At 44.7% G+C, this 16,071-nt stretch overlaps 1 protein-coding gene across 2 annotated transcripts; it reads left to right on the top strand.

The window, feature by feature from the left end:
- The first annotated feature begins 232 nt into the window (after positions 1-232).
- OXTR (oxytocin receptor) lies at positions 233-14,926 on the top strand. 2 transcript variants are annotated; one of them, XM_084634574.1, is made up of 3 exons: positions 233-385; positions 729-1,992; positions 13,281-14,926. In XM_084634574.1, the coding sequence occupies exons 2-3, from the start codon at positions 1,071-1,073 to the stop codon at positions 13,526-13,528; spliced, it is 1,170 nt and encodes a 389-aa protein (XP_084490700.1). In that variant the 5' UTR covers positions 233-385; positions 729-1,070; the 3' UTR covers positions 13,529-14,926. The 2 variants fall into 2 exon arrangements, with proteins under 2 accessions (XP_084490700.1, XP_084490699.1); XM_084634573.1 differs by having other exon boundaries at positions 726-1,992.
- Positions 14,927-16,071: the final 1,145 nt, after the last annotated feature.

Here is a 16,071-nt window from a genome sequence, read left to right as displayed (position 1 = left end):
GAAATCAGCACCCAGTTCCCAATTCTGTAAGCTATTCTTTAGATGAGCAGGTGAAGTAGTGGCCTCTTTCGCCACCTAGGGGATAGAACTATAAATGAAGCAATTGTACAGTATGTATCGACCCCAGCAGCAGCATACTTGATCCATAATGAGTGACTCCTGAAGGGCTGACTCCAGTCTCCTTTCCTCCTCCCCCACTTCCCTGCTTTCTCGCCATCTGGATTCATTTGAGAGCAAAGTTGTGGAGCAGCCAGACAGTCTCACAGTGGGGGCTTCTCTCCTGAACTCTTCTGAGAAAGCAACTCCTTGGTCTTGTGTTTTAAGCAGAAAACAGCAACTTCAAGGAGGAAAGCTGGGAGCTGCCAAAGGAGGTAGCGGTAAGAAGGTAAGAAGGATTTTGATCTGTTCTGTTAGCAGTATTTTTGATTGGTTCACGTCCCCAGCTCTGCTTGTGGCTATTTCACATGAAGATGGAAAAACTCACAGCAAGTGGGTGAGGGAATTCTGTGTCCTACTCTCCTGGCTGGTTATTGCTGTGAAGTGAATGAGGGGGAAATGATTGAGAGGTCCTTGAAATGTAGATTTCAGTAGGAAAAAAGCAATGCTCTGGGAAGGCCCTGCAGTGGCTCTGAAGGGGATGGGGAGGGAGAGATATTGCTACTGAGATGGGACAGTGATATTGGTTTGCTTGTAATGTGCCCTCCCTTGATTTGTTTCTGTTTGAGGAGGACACGCCAAGTGCCTTCGGAGGGGACAAGGTGGATTTGGATGATAGGACTATCTCTGCCTCAGGAGCACTGAGACTGGCTCCCCTTGGCTCATCCGGAAGGAAGAGAGGACAAGCACCCAGGCCAGCGGTCACCACTACTGAAACCAACAGAGAGGGAAAGGAATCAAAACTTGGGAAGAGACGAGAAAAGAAATAGGGGGAAGGGGAGTTCCAGAGGCAGGAGAGAAGAGCTGAAAACCATGGTCTCCTGCAAGGGGAGGCTGTGAAGGGGAGACACTGCACAGGAGACCCCCACCGAAACCCTTGTTGGTGCAAAGTGCTGCATGGGAAGGGGCTGGCCATGGAGAAGCTGTCCCTGGAAGGGACCGACCTTTGGACTATCAATGGCTCACTGATCAACTGCAGCCTGAGCCTTGAGAACCAGACTTATGGGGTCAACAGCACCACTGATCCCCTGAAGAGGAATGAGGACATGGCCAAGGTGGAGGTGACGGTGCTCTGCCTCATCCTCTTCCTTGCTCTGACTGGCAACCTGTGCGTGCTGCTGGCCATCCACACCACCCGGCACAAGCACTCCCGCATGTACTATTTTATGAAGCACCTGAGCATCGCTGACCTGGTGGTGGCCATTTTCCAGGTTCTGCCCCAACTCATCTGGGACATCACCTTCAGGTTCTATGGGCCGGATTTCCTCTGCCGGCTGGTCAAGTACTTGCAGGTGGTGGGGATGTTTGCTTCCACCTACATGCTTCTGCTGATGTCCCTGGACCGGTGCCTGGCCATCTGTCAGCCCCTGAGGTCATTGCACAGGAGGTCTGACCGTGTATCTGTCCTCCTCACCTGGCTGCTATGCCTGCTGGTCAGCATCCCCCAGATCCACATATTTTCCCTGCGGGATGTGGGCAATGGGGTGTATGATTGCTGGGCAGATTTCATCCAGCCCTGGGGAGCCAAAGCATATATCACCTGGATAACGCTGACGGTTTACATTATCCCTGTGCTGATGCTGAGCGTCTGCTATGGCTTGATCAGCTTCAAAATCTGGCAGAACGTGAAGTTAAAAACAGCCCACGAGACCAACATAAACCTGTCCTCCAGCGGGGCAGCCCTCTCCAGGGTCAGCAGCATCAAGCTAATTTCTAAAGCCAAGATCCGGACAGTCAAAATGACCTTCATCATAGTCTTAGCTTTCATAGTGTGCTGGACTCCTTTTTTCTTTGTGCAGATGTGGTCTGTGTGGGACAAGAATGCTCCCAAAGAAGGTAAAGTTCTCCCTCATTTCATATATAGAAAATATATATTTGTATGTAATAGTTAGTGTTGGTGACTAATAATTAATACATCAGTAGGCTTCAAAACAACCATTCCAGAGGTGATGGGGGCGGTAGAGAGATTTCAGTCTGAATCAAGACTCACTAGGTGCTGAAAGGAGAAAAACTGATGACTTGCATCTGATCCAAGGCATGCAGTTTTGACATTTCATTGGAGTCACTCCTGGCTTTCTGGGGGATAAGGAACTAGAATCAGGTCCTTGGGGTCTTGAACTGAAACCTGGAAAACAGTTTCCCTCCCTGTTTGCCAAGGCAATTCTCAGTTGCACACAATGTGCACTTTCCTCTTTTGTCTGTCAGCAGGGCATAGCTATAGCTGCTTGAGCATGTCTGCTGAAATGGCACCCTGCAGGGTTAGGTGTGTCAGGGAGCCAGGCTGGGGACCTGGGGAGCCCTCGGGCTAGGCACATGGAACCTTTCTGGAGACATTTCATTTAGCCGAAGCTGAAGCATTTTGAGGAGATGCACTGGTTTGGATGATGTTTTAAGCAGGGAGACAGGGAGAGACTCTCTCACACTTTATGGCCTGGTGATTAGGGCACTAACAGAGAGACTCAGGTTCAAGTCTCAGCATCGCCTGATTTGTAAAAATCTGAAAAACTCTGCTCTGAATCGGGCAGTCAAGGGACTTGAAAATGGGTCTGCCGCACCTTAGGCCAGGGCCTTAATCAGCATTCCACCCCTTTCCTAAACAGAAAAGCTCCGGTTTCAGTGCAAAGCTGGATGTTCCAACACAAATCTGTTTTTGCAAACAAATCGTTTGAGAGGTTTGGTTGTCATTCCAATGTGGAACAAACATACAAACCTCAGAATTTGCTGCAAAACAGAATATTTGTCCCCCGCTCACCTGTACTGGGCACCTTCTTCGTAGTGTAAATTCAAGGTCATTTACAGGCATCAAGCTTCATTAATAATAATGCCTAGAGATGGCTTTCCCATTAATTTCTGTGGTGCTTTGCAGGCATATACTACTGAGTGCTGGGTTTTTAAAAATATCAGGTACTGGCCATGAATAACGTTAAATGTATCAACAGCACAGAGCATCGGCTCTCAGTGGCGGGGGCGGGGGGGGGAGGGTTGAGAAACCCTGAAACCAGCTGGTTTGATATCTCGTTCTCACATTCCCCAGCATCTTCTCTTCCTTTTCAATGCCCCTTTCTTCTCTCTCCTCTCCTCTCATTTTTACTCTGTTCTTTTTTTCTTCCTTCTTCCCTTTCTTCCCTCCCCTCCCTTTCTCTCTCCTCTCCATTCTCTACACTCACTGCGATGCTCTTTGATGCTGGCTGTAGGCAGCGCATTTCCCTTAATGTTCCAATGATTTATTAGTTAGTTGGAAATAAAACATTTTTCAAAGGATGAAGTGCCATTTTTCATACAGGAACGCTGCAGTAGCTAAGGCTGATAACAGGCAATAAAGTCCATTACAACTCCCTGTTTTCTCAGTACTTTCAAAACCACTTTCCCCTTCGGGCTGACCCTTCCTATACTCACTCTGTGCTCTAAAATGGAGTTGGAAAGTTTGAGGAAAATCGTGTCAGTCCTTTTTTGAGGTAGGGGAGAGTGAAAGAAATATATCTTGGGAACTGCAGTTTTTCAACAGATCAACAGAAACTCGGCCTGGCCAGAGTCCTCGCTGAGGGCTAGCACCTTTGCTTGGTTTGGGGGGTGTAAAATAAACATGATGGAAAAATAACTGCTAAGTGGACACTCTAATGCTGGACACTGGAGAAGAGCCTGCTCCTTGGTAGCTGACTTCATAGCTGTCCATAGGGCAATGCAGCTCCTGCCTTCACACAAGATGCTCCTCTCCCTCCTTTGGGCAAGCTCATTTCAATGATAAATTACTTTGTGTAAAAACGGAACCCTCCCCCCCCCCCATGGGAGATTTTTATATGTCCCCAGTAAATCTGAAACAGAGGCTATGCCTCAATGTATGTATCTGCAGCTCTTCTGTCTTCTCTCTACTCTCCTTATTGCTGGTGGAGGGATTATCCCATGGGAACTTTGTCCTGCCCAGCTGCTCACCGCATTTCATCTTGGTTTTTCACACTAGTAATTACATCTGCTTTGTAGCTGTCTAATGGGATAAGAAGGGTCCTTGTTTCCTTTCATTTTATTTTAAACATCTGCTAAGAAGGGTTTGCTAATGCCACCCTCGCAAACAAAACTCTCTGTCACGTTGGTGAGCTCCCTTTCAGAACAGGATAGAATTGTAGATTGTGACTCAAATTCAGAACGGACGATTGCTTACACGTTGCTTTCCAAGCCTGCCTGCTTGTGCCACTCATTCTCATGCACTCTGTCAAATGATCAGTACTGTGGTGCTTTACCTGAGAAGAAGCATGCTTTAACCAGGATGAGTTATTAACATGCTTTGCCTTCATTCACACATCGGGCCTGGGAGCCAGGTTTTATGTCTACAGCAAAGGATGTTATTTTAGCAAAAGCATCCAATATATAATAGGATCTAATGGCACAGGGGGAAAACCTCTTGTGAGTTAGATGAGGAACAGTGAATGGTAGTAACACTTAGCAGGGTCAAAATTGTGAATTGAACCTGTGACTGCCTTCTCCAAAGCATACATTTCTACCACTTGAGCTAAAGGAATAACTCCCTTAGCTGGCAGCAGTAGTAGGCTCTTAGCCTTAATGAGGGGCAGTAACTCAAGGGGGACACAGCACCCAGCACACATAACTGATTCATTACCTAGCTGTCTGGGATACTTTGAACCCAGTGGATATAACGTTTCCACCACAAAGCAAGCACCTTGCCTCCCTTTTCACTCTGCTTTCTCCCTTAAACAAAATAAGACCCCCCCTTCTGAACTCTCTGCCGAGTCCCAGCAGTTGAAACAGCACTGCTGGGTGAGTAGAGTAATTCATGCTTCCAACCTACTTGGCTGCAGTCTCTCTATAGAGAACCTTTGGGGTACTTCTTAGTCACTAGTCTCAGCTCCTGATTCATGCCCCTTTCCCTTGCTACTGCTGCGTCTAAATCGGATAGAGCAGTTTGGAAAGTCAGCAAAGAGGAATGGGGGAGGGGGGCACAGCAGGAGCTGAAGGTAGAGGTAAGGCTTTCACCAGGAAATGGTGGTGGGGTGGGACAGACTCAGCAAACCCAACACATGCTCACCTCCAACGGATTCTAAAAATCTACCTGCTCTCTCGCATAGTACCCCCTAGTGGTTTCCCCCAGGTCCTTGGAAATTACCCAGATTCTAGCTCAGGGATCGGAAACCTTTGGCATGCAGCGTGTCAGGGAAATCCGCTGGCCGGCTGGGATGGTTTGTTTACCTTCAGCGTCTGCTGGTTCGGCTGATCGCAGCTCCCACTGGCCGTGGTTTGCCGTTCCAGGCCAATGGGGGCTGCGGGAAGCGGTGGCCAACACATCCCTCAGCCTGCGCCACTTCCCGCAGCCCCCACTGGCCTGGAATGATGAACCACGACCAGTGGGATCTGCGATCGGCTGCACCTGTGGATGCTGCAGGTAAACAAACCATCCCGGCCGGCCAGCGGATTTCCCTGACTTGCCACGTGCCAAAGGCTGCCAATGCCTGTTCTAGCTGGTATCTATTTGAGAATGAATTAGGCTCCAAAGGGTTAGGTGTCTGTTTTGCCATATGTTTTGTCTCTGCAGTTCTGTGCACCGTTTTCTGGATTTTTGCCTCTTTGTGGAGTGTAGCTCATTGGAAGGAAGGATTCAAGAGACGTGTGCAGAGAGGTGTAACAATCAATCAAAATGTAACGGAGCTGTGTGCCATTGCACAATGTCCCCGGGTTTCTGGGGCATAAGAGTAAAAGAAAGGGAATACGTCACAAATAGCTGGCAAGGTTTTCATGATGTACGCAATTGCAGAAGTCAACAAACAGCAAGCAAAGCCCACTGCTTGAACACACAATTGGGCCAGATGTTTGGGGGAAGGAAACATGTTTAAAAAGGCAGCATGATGCGCTGTTTCTTAATGAATAAAATGTTTATCAGCCGCCATGTGGCAAGCCATCATCATGGGATCTGGAAAGGGCCACAAACAAACAAATGTCAAATGTTTTCCAAATTAATCCTAAATTGTCCACGTGCAAATTGACTCCAGGGCTCCAAAACTTGCAGTCTGTTTGAAAAGTCTGTCTGAGAAATTATCAAACATATAATGAGTTATTGGTCTTGGAAGAGGAAAAATCCTCAACTGCTTCTCTGAGTGTGTTTTGCACTGTATGTAAACAGTGAGGGGGTATGCAATGTTACTCTAAATTGATGTAAGCCGGTCACTGTCACCTTATAGTGTTTCCCCTTGGTGCCTCTCTATGGAAGGGGAAGCGTACTTTTAATTTTGTCGTGGAAGCAAAACATTTCTTTGTCATTTTGCATGATGCTGAAACCTATTGAGATGAGCAGGCTGCCACGTATGGAGTTATATTGCCACCTATAGGATGTGACTGGACTACTTTGTTTAGAAACTTGTCCAGTATGAATGGTAGAGTGGATATTAATTGCACGTTCTTGATAAATAAGATCCAGCTATAATGCCCAAGGTCAAAATCTCTGCCTTTGTTCTCCAGAGGGAAGTTGGAGAACCTTTTCCTCTGAAGTCAGATTTTCCTTTCATCATGGTGCAGTTCTCCTATGTGAAGATTAAATACTTTATCAATTATTATTATTATTATTAATTATTTGTGTTGTGTTAGCACCTTGGAGCCCCAGTCATGGATCAGGACCCCATTGTGCTAGGCACTATATAAACACAGAAAAAAGAGAGAGTCCCTGCCCCAAGGAGTTTACAATCTAAGGCAAGAGTTTAGAATTTTCTTTTACTTTTCAGGGGTCTCTGTTGCTAACTCAACTGACTTCCCTTTACACTGAATTAAACAAACAATGCTCTTCCCTCCAGTACCTTGCTGATAATTTGGTAGAGTAAATAGGAATGAATATCAAAGCAATCTGTTTGGCTCCTCTGCAACTGCTGTGTGTGCTATGCTTTGCTGTGTCTTATTGCATTGGTCATGAGGCTTAAAAGGGTCCTGAGCCTGCATCACTTGAACAGACCCAACTCCCTATGGTGTGGAAGTTTGGAGTGTGTAAGGAATGAAAGACTGGGCCCTAAAGAAAGAAATTAAAAGGTCCTTTGCTAGTTTAATACATTACTAATTTGGGGTCTGATCCTGCAAACATTTAGGAACATGAGAAACTATCCACACATGAGGAGTCCTATTGACTTCATTTCAAAAAAGAACAAGTGAAATAAGGATGTTCTCGAAATACACCCCCACCTCCACACACACATACATATGTTGCCCGACCCATATTATTTGCTAACTTCACAGCCTGGGACTATGCACTCTCCTCCTTACTATATTTTTCTGTGATTTACATCACTTAGTGTTATGACACCCCGCTCTACTCAGATCACAGCTTTGAGTCCTTTTTCATGGTTGCATCTTCCTCCTGGGAGTCCCACTGGCTAGAAATATTTGCCAGGGAATTTCCAAAAGCAGTTATATGTGTTTTTAAAATATTCATCTGTTTGAATCTCTTGTTGTGGTTACACCATATAGTGTAATTTTTAAACGTTTCATAGGCTTGTGTGGTGTGTCCTATGTCTTAATCTATATTTAAATGGGGCTGTAGTAAAAAGTAAGCAAACACTTCAACATCTGAGTAACTTTATGCTCCAGAAAATGTTCACCATTTCGGGGGGGTTAGATCTTGGGGGATTAGCCTGGTCCTTTTCAGAAAGAGAGAATTGGCCCAGATGGGAAAACATTAATTTCCCCAACGTTCAGGAAGGAGATCTGGGTATGGGAGATTTGGTCTAGGTCCAACACAGTTCTTCTTGCTCCATGCCCTTCAGAAAATGCCTGTTTCATGCCACTTGCCTCCTTATATGATGGACCGGGGTTTTGTGTTGTACCTGAAAGACAGGACCCATAGCAGCAGCTTAGTGCCCCTTCCCATGTTGCTGATTGCTCAACATCATTCTCAGTTGTGGGAACACTGAGTCAGCTGTGAGTGAGAGAGAACAAGGGAACTACAGACCCACCAACATTTCTTGCCATACGTGCAGATCTGTCATCTAAGTACTGGCTGGGCCCAGCCCCACTTAGCTTGGGAGAGCTACTAAGTAAATAGAAATAAGAGATGGAATAGATTCATAGAGATTTCACCCATTCCCTGACTAGACTGTACCCTACAGTTAATAATAATAATGAATATCTATTTCTTATCTAGCACTTTTTATCATTAGAGCTCAAAGTGGTTTACAAAGGAGGCAAATATTATAATCCTCATTCTATAGATGGGGAAACTGAGGCACAGAGCAGTGAAGTGACTTGCCCAAGATCACTTAGGAGTCCAATAGCAGAGCTGGGCATATGACCAAGGTCTCCTTAGTCCCAATGCTGTGCTATATTGATGGAGTGACAAAACCTCCCAATTCTCCTTTGTCTATTTCAGTTTGAAGTATGAGCACAGTCCCGGCTCATACAGCTGCAGTCAGTTCATTGTGGAGAACTTTTTCCTACATTGCTCAGTACAAACAATTCATAATGCTTTGGAATGTTTCAGCCATTTTCATGACATGAATATTTTCTGTTCTGGCAGCAGATGTTCCCTTTTGTTGATGCTAGAAATGGTCTGGGTAAACGTATGTTGGCGTTATACCACGGCAGATCAGAACAGACAGCATCTGAATCAGTTTAGGGTGTCATTCAAATCACACATCATCACTTTCTTTCCCTACAGAAAAACCTTACAGCTAATATGCAGTATATCTGACATATTAATCTTTATATCAAAGAAAACAGTTGTAAATGTGTAAAGATCAGTAAATGGATATGAAGCTGCAACTCAGCAAATTGCATCATATTTGTCAGGATATTGGGACATTCCCCTCAGCAGCATCACTCACTCATTTTAAACTAATCAACATCGTATTTTCACTCCTAATCTGGAGTGCAATAAGAATGAATTACAAGTATGTCTCCAGTACAGTGGGCCCATTAATATTGGGATACTAAAGCCCTTACATATTGGGCTACCTTTAACACTTCATACCAGTAAATAATTAATGATAATCAATAATAATTTACCTGTAGATACTGCCTTTCACATCAAAGAGCCCAAAGCACTTCCCTACCTGTTGCTTAATTGCTTTGCTGAATCGGGGCCTACTAGAATGCACCCACTTCTGGAGTGGAGGGTATTCTACATAACAGTGAGGGAAGCGGAAATTTTGGCCAAGGACCAAGATGCAAATCTGAACTCTTAGAAAAAACGTTGTGAGATCTTTAACATTCATGCAAAAGGGAGGGGACATCAACTTTTAAGTAAGCTTTAAGCCACACAGTAAGCTCCATGAAACTCAGCTCAACTTAACTACTTCAGAAGGTTGCAGAGGCCCCTGAGCCATGGCTGGAGTCTAACCAGTGGTTCCAGGAAGCTGATGGAGCTTATCCCTTGTGCTTGGAGCCCATAAGCAATTCCCTCTGGCTGTCTTTTAACACATCCTTTAACTTGTGACCACTTGGACTAGACATCACAAGGGCAAGACTTATATATGTCTTGGTTAAAGGTGAACTGTGAACTTTTTTCTTTTAAGTTGAAAAGAAAAATTTGATTTTTATGGAGGCAAAAAGAAATAGAGGAAGGATCTCAGTTATAAACAGATATCCAGTGAAGTTACGCGGCCGCTCATGTTGATAGTTGTGAAATGTGTGGGGTTTTTCTAATCCATGTTCATTGACAAAGCTTCCTCAGATCCTAGCCAAGGTAATGGAACTCTACCTCTGATCAATTTGTGCCTTTCTCTGCGAGAGCTCATTCCCCTTTGATTTTGCATGTGTGGCTATAAATGGCACTGCCTTTTGGCCAAAGGATTTTCCAGAGGCAGTGCTACTGATTTCCATGTGCTTGAAGCAGCCTTGTTGTTTTGTGACCAAGGCCCTCCTCTACTTTCCTAAAGCATATTTGTAGCTCAGGTCCCCTGATATTCATTTGCCAGAGGACCTTTATATCACTTATAAATGAATGAATATTCCAGGGATCAGTAACCTTTGGCATGCGACACATCAGGGAAAACCGCTGGCAAGCCGGGACAGTTTGTTTACCTGCAGCGTCCACAGGTTCGGCCAATCGCAGCTCCCATTGGCCACGGTTTGTCGTTTCAAGCCAATGGGGGCTGCGGGAAGCAGTGACCAGCACGTCCCTGGGCCCGCACCTCTTCCCGCAGCCCCCATTGGCCTGGAGCGGCGAACCGCGGCCAGTGGGAGCTGCAATCGGCCGAACCTGCAGACGCTGCAGGTAAACAAACCATCCCGGCTTCCCAGCGGCTTTCCCTGAGGGGCTGCGTGCCAACGGTTGCCGATCCCTGGAATGTACTAAGATATTCACAGGGTGTCGAGCACTGTCAATACCTACTATGTAGACCTGATCAACATTTTTTTTACAATAATTTTTTTTTGTTAAACAATGGAGTTGCTATGATGCTGAAATTTCTTGCCAAAATGTCATGGCCGACAAACCTTTTCACTTTTGGATTAAAATTTGAAACACAATTTTCTGAACATTTTCCCCGCCAAATTTTCTTTGGTTCAGAATGGTGGGAAATTTTCCCATTTTTCCTCCCCCCCAACCCCAAGTAACCAACAGGGGAAAAAAAAACATTTTCCCTCCACTCCTCCCTTTGTGTTACTTTGTTCCCCAAAGAAGGGGGGGGGATAAAAAGTGAGAAAAGGGGGTAAAGGAACCAAAAATTCAATATGAAATTTTTCATTTAAAATATTTTCCATGGAGAAATGGAAAAAAGTTGTGAAAACTTTGGAATGACACCAAACTGCCTCGGTTTTCAACAGCTTTTTGAGAACACGTCTCCCCAAAACTTTTGATCAGCTCTACTGTTGGGAGTGGAAGGTGCTCAGTTCCTCACAGTATCAGGCCCCCCCTCAAGCTGCATTTTTACCTAGCCAAAAGAGCCATGCACCGTGCTGAGGGAATACGTTAAAGCTGGGGTGCAACTCCATGGCAGGGAGGTGTGTGGCTAGATGCCCGTTAGCTGTTGCTTGATGATTTTGGCATGCAGTTGCTATGGGTGCTGAGGAAGGTCTGATCAAACGTTGAACTGATTGGACTTAGGTTCAACCCAGGTCATAACTGAAGACAGTGGTAGTGAAATGTTATTAAGCAGAGTAGAAAACACCTGTCAGAGAGTGACTCTTTAGCTAGTTTTTTTTTAAATTTCCATTTCTGTTTGGTGTTTCCTTTACAAAAAGAGGAGCCTGCCCCCAACCTTGTTGCCAATCTAGCACAAAAGCCAAGGGGTGAATGAGCAAGGAGACTGAATTACTATGCAGTCCCATATTCAGGCCTTGTGCTGGGCAGTAGATTTCATCCTACTTGGGCTTTGTTGGCCTTATCTAAGGACTTCCACTAACTTCACTGGGCTTTGGATGAGGCCCCATAAGAGTTAAATGACTTTCAGCCACAGTAGGTTCTCGTCTTTCTCAAAATAAATCCCACAGGGATGTAGCCTCCTTGCAGATCCAGATCAATCTATAGCTATGTCCTGAAGACTGTCTGGCTGGATGTTCAGTAACCAGGAACACCAGAAGCTCTCTATAAGTGGAGGGGGCCACCGGTGCCTGAACCATGGCCCCACCCCGCAAAATCCGATTCTCATCCTGCCTCTTCCCCAAGGCCCCACTCCCCACTCGCTCTATGTCCCCTCCCCCCCCCACGTCGCTCACCCTTAAAGCAGGTAAAAAGTGGTGGGGTCATAGCCCGCTGACCCGCCTTGTTCTGGCACCCCTGTCCATGGCTGGTGATTTTATTGATCCCTGACCATGTAGCAGCATTCCTTGGTAAACATGCTTTGTAAGTCATGCTGAGGAAGACCGAAGAGTGGTGTATTTTTACTCTCATCATCATTGTCAGCTGCTCCATATTAAGTGGCAGGGCAAGATCAGCAATGAGGCTATTCGTAGCCGAACACACTGACTGCCTCCATTGGCACAGATTTGGTTTCAGCGTCTTTCTTGGTATGGGCATATTATTAAGATGGAAGACCAACGAATTATGAAAGCCATTGTAGGTAATTTATAGCAACATGCCTGTGCGTGAACCCCATTTAAAAAATAATTGTCAAAGGGCCCCCTGAAAAAAACCTGCACTCTTGAACTGGCAGACTTCACTCATCTTGTGTTTTCAGTGTACAAACCTCACTTGTGGGTGGAAAGCCATGTATTCTGCATGCTTGCAATACTGACAATTAATCAGATGCATACGAGTCCAGTACAATGACACCTGCATCCGCTTTGCCCCCCACTCCCTGATTTAACTGTTCATTGAAGAATCGTGGTTATGCAATTAGACCTCATTACATAAATTTGAAATAACCATAATTTCCAATGGCAAAGCTTTGAGTATGAAAATGTTCAATTAAATGTCAAAGAAAAATGACAGCTTTTTCACATTCTAAAAGAGAGTCTCTCTAATTAGGTTGCTTGAATGTGAGCAAATGCTATCTGAACGGATGGCCTTGATGATCTAGAAATGCAATCTAGGCCTTTTCAGGCTACAGCCTGAGCACACAAAATGGCTGGTAATTTCTAAATTGGCTAGTAGGGGAAAAGATAGGTAGAAAGATGCAAAAAGCAAGGAAGCAGCTATCTCTTTGCTATGACAGCTTCTTTAGAGCTTATTCACTTCCTAATCAGACAATGGCAAGTGGGTATCAAGCAGCTGAGTAGTGGTGTATCTCTGCTTTTCAGCATAACACAAAATAAAGAGCAAGAAATTCACTGAGATTGGAAAAAAATTGGCTTCTATCCCAGGGAAGACTTAAAAACAATGTGTCTTAAACATAAGTTGATTTATTTTCCCTGTTTTTTCACAATTTCTTTTTACCACTTGCAGCATTCGAGCTATTTTTGCTTAAAGGGAAATAGTTTGTTTTGCACTGGACTATGGAAGGGTTTTGGGGGAAATCCCATTGGTTTCTCATGGTAGCATTAAATCAGTGAGAGTTGGGCCCACAAATTTGTGTGTTGATCAACTGGGGACATGGGAGTCAGGCCAGGATGTTGGGGAGGATGTAGGTGGATTCTGGGATCAGGATCTCCAAAAGCCACAATTTCTTCTCACTGGACGCGCCCAGGTTTTCTTGCCTATGCCTAAAGATCACCAAATGGCATTTTCACGTTGTTTTCCTGCTATGCTTTCTACCTTGCAGCATCCCCATTTATCATCGCCATGCTCCTAGCAAGTTTAAACAGCTGTTGCAACCCGTGGATCTACATGCTTTTCACAGGCCATCTCTTCCACGACCTTATACACCGGTTCCTCTGCTGCTCCACACATTATTTAAAATCCAGGCAAGGATGTGACCTGAGCATCAGCAAAAAAAGCAACTCCTCCACATTTGTCCTGAGTTGCAAGAGCTCAAGTCAGAAGAGCTTCACTCAGCCGTCCACAGCCTGAGAACTGTCCCAGCACTCCATGGACTACATCACTACTTCACTCTGACCATCTTCAATATGTATTTGTAAAGAAGCTGTGATTAAGAATATGGTGGGGAGGCGACCGGGGTTGATATATGTATACATATATGTGTGTGTGTGTGTGTGTGTGTTGAATTCTTTATTTAACTGGGGCAGGAATAAGAAAAGAACTGCTGTAGTCAAAAGCACAGTTCGGAATGGATAGCTTAATGGAGTTCAAGTCAATGGACCAGATCTTGAATCCTTCACGTGTTCAAGTCAATGGAGGTTTTGCATAACGACTGAATAATAACTGAGGGGCTTGTCCTGAAAGCTGAGTAGACTTACTGAAGCTGACGAGCCAAATTCAACCCTGGTATAAGTGGGTACAGCTCCATTGACTTTTGAGGAGTTTCACCACAGGGATAGCACAGAGTAAAAGCTACCTGGGCTGGCCTTACTCAAGTAAGAAAGTATTACTCATGGAAGCAGTTCCATTGATTTCTGTTTGGCTCCAGGTTTGTTTAAGGCCTTCCAATATGTCCTTATTCAGCAATAATGCCCCATTGGCATCAAGAGAGTTTTGACTGAGTAAGGATTTTGGTCCTGATCCTGAAACTATGTATGCACATAGAATCATAGACTATCAGGGTTGGAAGGGACCTTAGGAGGTCATCTAGTCCAACCCCCTGCTCAAAGCAGGACCAATCCCCAACCAAATCATCCCAGCCAGGGCTTTGTCAAGCCTGACCTTAAAAACCTCTAGGAAAGGAGATTCCACCACCTTCCTACGTAACCCATTCCAGTGCTTCACCACTGTCTTAGGGAAGAGTTTTTCCTAATATCCAACCTAAACCTCCCCCATTGCAACTTGAGACCATTGCTTCTTGTTCTGTCATCTGCTACCACTGAGAACAGCTCCCTTTCAGGTAGTTGAAAGCAGCTGTCAAATCCCTTCTCTTCTCTTCTGCAGACTAAATAATCCCAGTTCCCTCAGCCGCTCCTCATAAATCATGTGCTCCAGTCCCTAATAATTTTTGTTGCTCTCCGCTGGACTCTTTCCAATTTTTTCACATCCTTCTTGTAGTGTGGACACCGTACTCCGGATGATTAACTTGAAGCATGTGAGTAAGTCCCATTGGCTTCAGAGGTACCATGCACATGGTTCAGTTTAAGGATGTGCATAAATGCTTACAAGATCAGGGTGCTGGTACGTGTATGCTGAATGTGTTCAAAAGCTTTAGTTAAGGCAAAAACTTGGGGTGAACTTCTGGCTCCATTAAAGTCAATGACAAAACTTCAGTGTGGCCAGGCTTTTACTCTTTGGTTTACGTAGGCAGTGAAGTATTACACCAATACACTTTTCTTGCTATGTAATTCACGCGATCTTGGTTATGGCATGGAGTATTTGTTAAAAGATTTTTTTTTTTTTTTGGTAAATAAAATTTGATAAATTCAACTTGAAGAAAAGAGAGGAACAGTGAAAGAAAAAAAAAAAAAGCATACGAAGGAAACCTTGGAGAAAACAATGCTTCATGCACAAACTACAAGTATATCTAGATTGTATGGAATGCTTTTGTTTCTAGACTAATGCACCAAACATTTATGAACTGTACAACATTGTATTACATAAACATAAAGCTAGCAAAACTATGGTACCGCTTTGGAAAAGTGCAAATAGTTATGGCACGATCCTGTTGCTGGTGAAATCAGTGTGACTTTCCCACTGAATTCAGTGGCAGCAAGATGAGGTCATGCAGGACTGAGTGGCCAACTCTTTGCTCATGTTCATCATCCTTTCTCACACAGGTAGTTCCAAAAGCAATGGGACACCATGCATGAGTTATGACTGCACACAAAGGAGGGGCTGACGGATTTGACTGTATTTTTGCAATGGATATAAATACTGCATATTTATCATAATGGATATAAATACTGCATATTTGCTGTTTCATTATCATCAACTGATCCATTTTCAGCTTTTAGGTCTATAGATTTTGTTTTGGTGTTCAGGCAGTTTTTTAAAACAGTAGCTTGGGACTGACTCTTAAGCATCGTGACACTCATTGGTTCAACTTGGAGTTTAGATCCCAGCTTGTTCCCAGGCACTAAAACGGTGGAACAGTGAAGTTCTGCACTTTCTCCATCCTCTTCTCATTTTCCTTGAGTTTAAATGGATAATGTGTAGATTGCCCCCTTTCTGCACTCCCCCAAGGAAGGAATGTACTTTTATTTTAATGGTTTTATTGTGATCATGGGAAAAAATCTACAGCTAGAAATACAGGTTCTCATTCATCCCTGTTTACTCTTGTTTTATGTGGGTCAACTCCACTGATTACAGTAGAGTCAGGCCTGTTGAGAGTAACTTGGGTCCCGGTACATCATGTGTGCTGCCCACCCTCCCATTTCACCTCAGTTACAGATACTTTAGGGGCCCCCTGAGCTTGGGGCCCTGGAGCAATTGTCCATCAGCCTTGAGTAGAGCTCCGGTGGTGTAAAGCAGAAGTAGATAGCTGCAGGGGTGAAAGTAGACCGGTACAGCGT

This window comes from Lepidochelys olivacea, assembly GCF_965140295.1.
Source record: "Lepidochelys olivacea isolate rLepOli2 genome assembly, chromosome: 7".
NCBI classification, from domain to species: Eukaryota; Metazoa; Chordata; order Testudines; family Cheloniidae; genus Lepidochelys; species Lepidochelys olivacea.
Note: the sequence above shows the minus strand (reverse complement) of the source record. Positions and strands in the feature narration are given on the sequence as shown.

What these genes read in the sequence shown, in the direction of transcription:
- OXTR (XM_084634574.1), top strand. Translation starts at nt 1,071, where the DNA reads ATGGAGAAGCTGTCCCTGGAAGGGACCGACCTTTGGACTATCAATGGC. An exon ending in CAAGAATGCTCCCAAAGAAG is followed by an intron (nt 1,993 to 13,280) that starts GTAAAGTTCTCC and finishes TCTACCTTGCAG; the next exon opens with CATCCCCATTTATCATCGCC.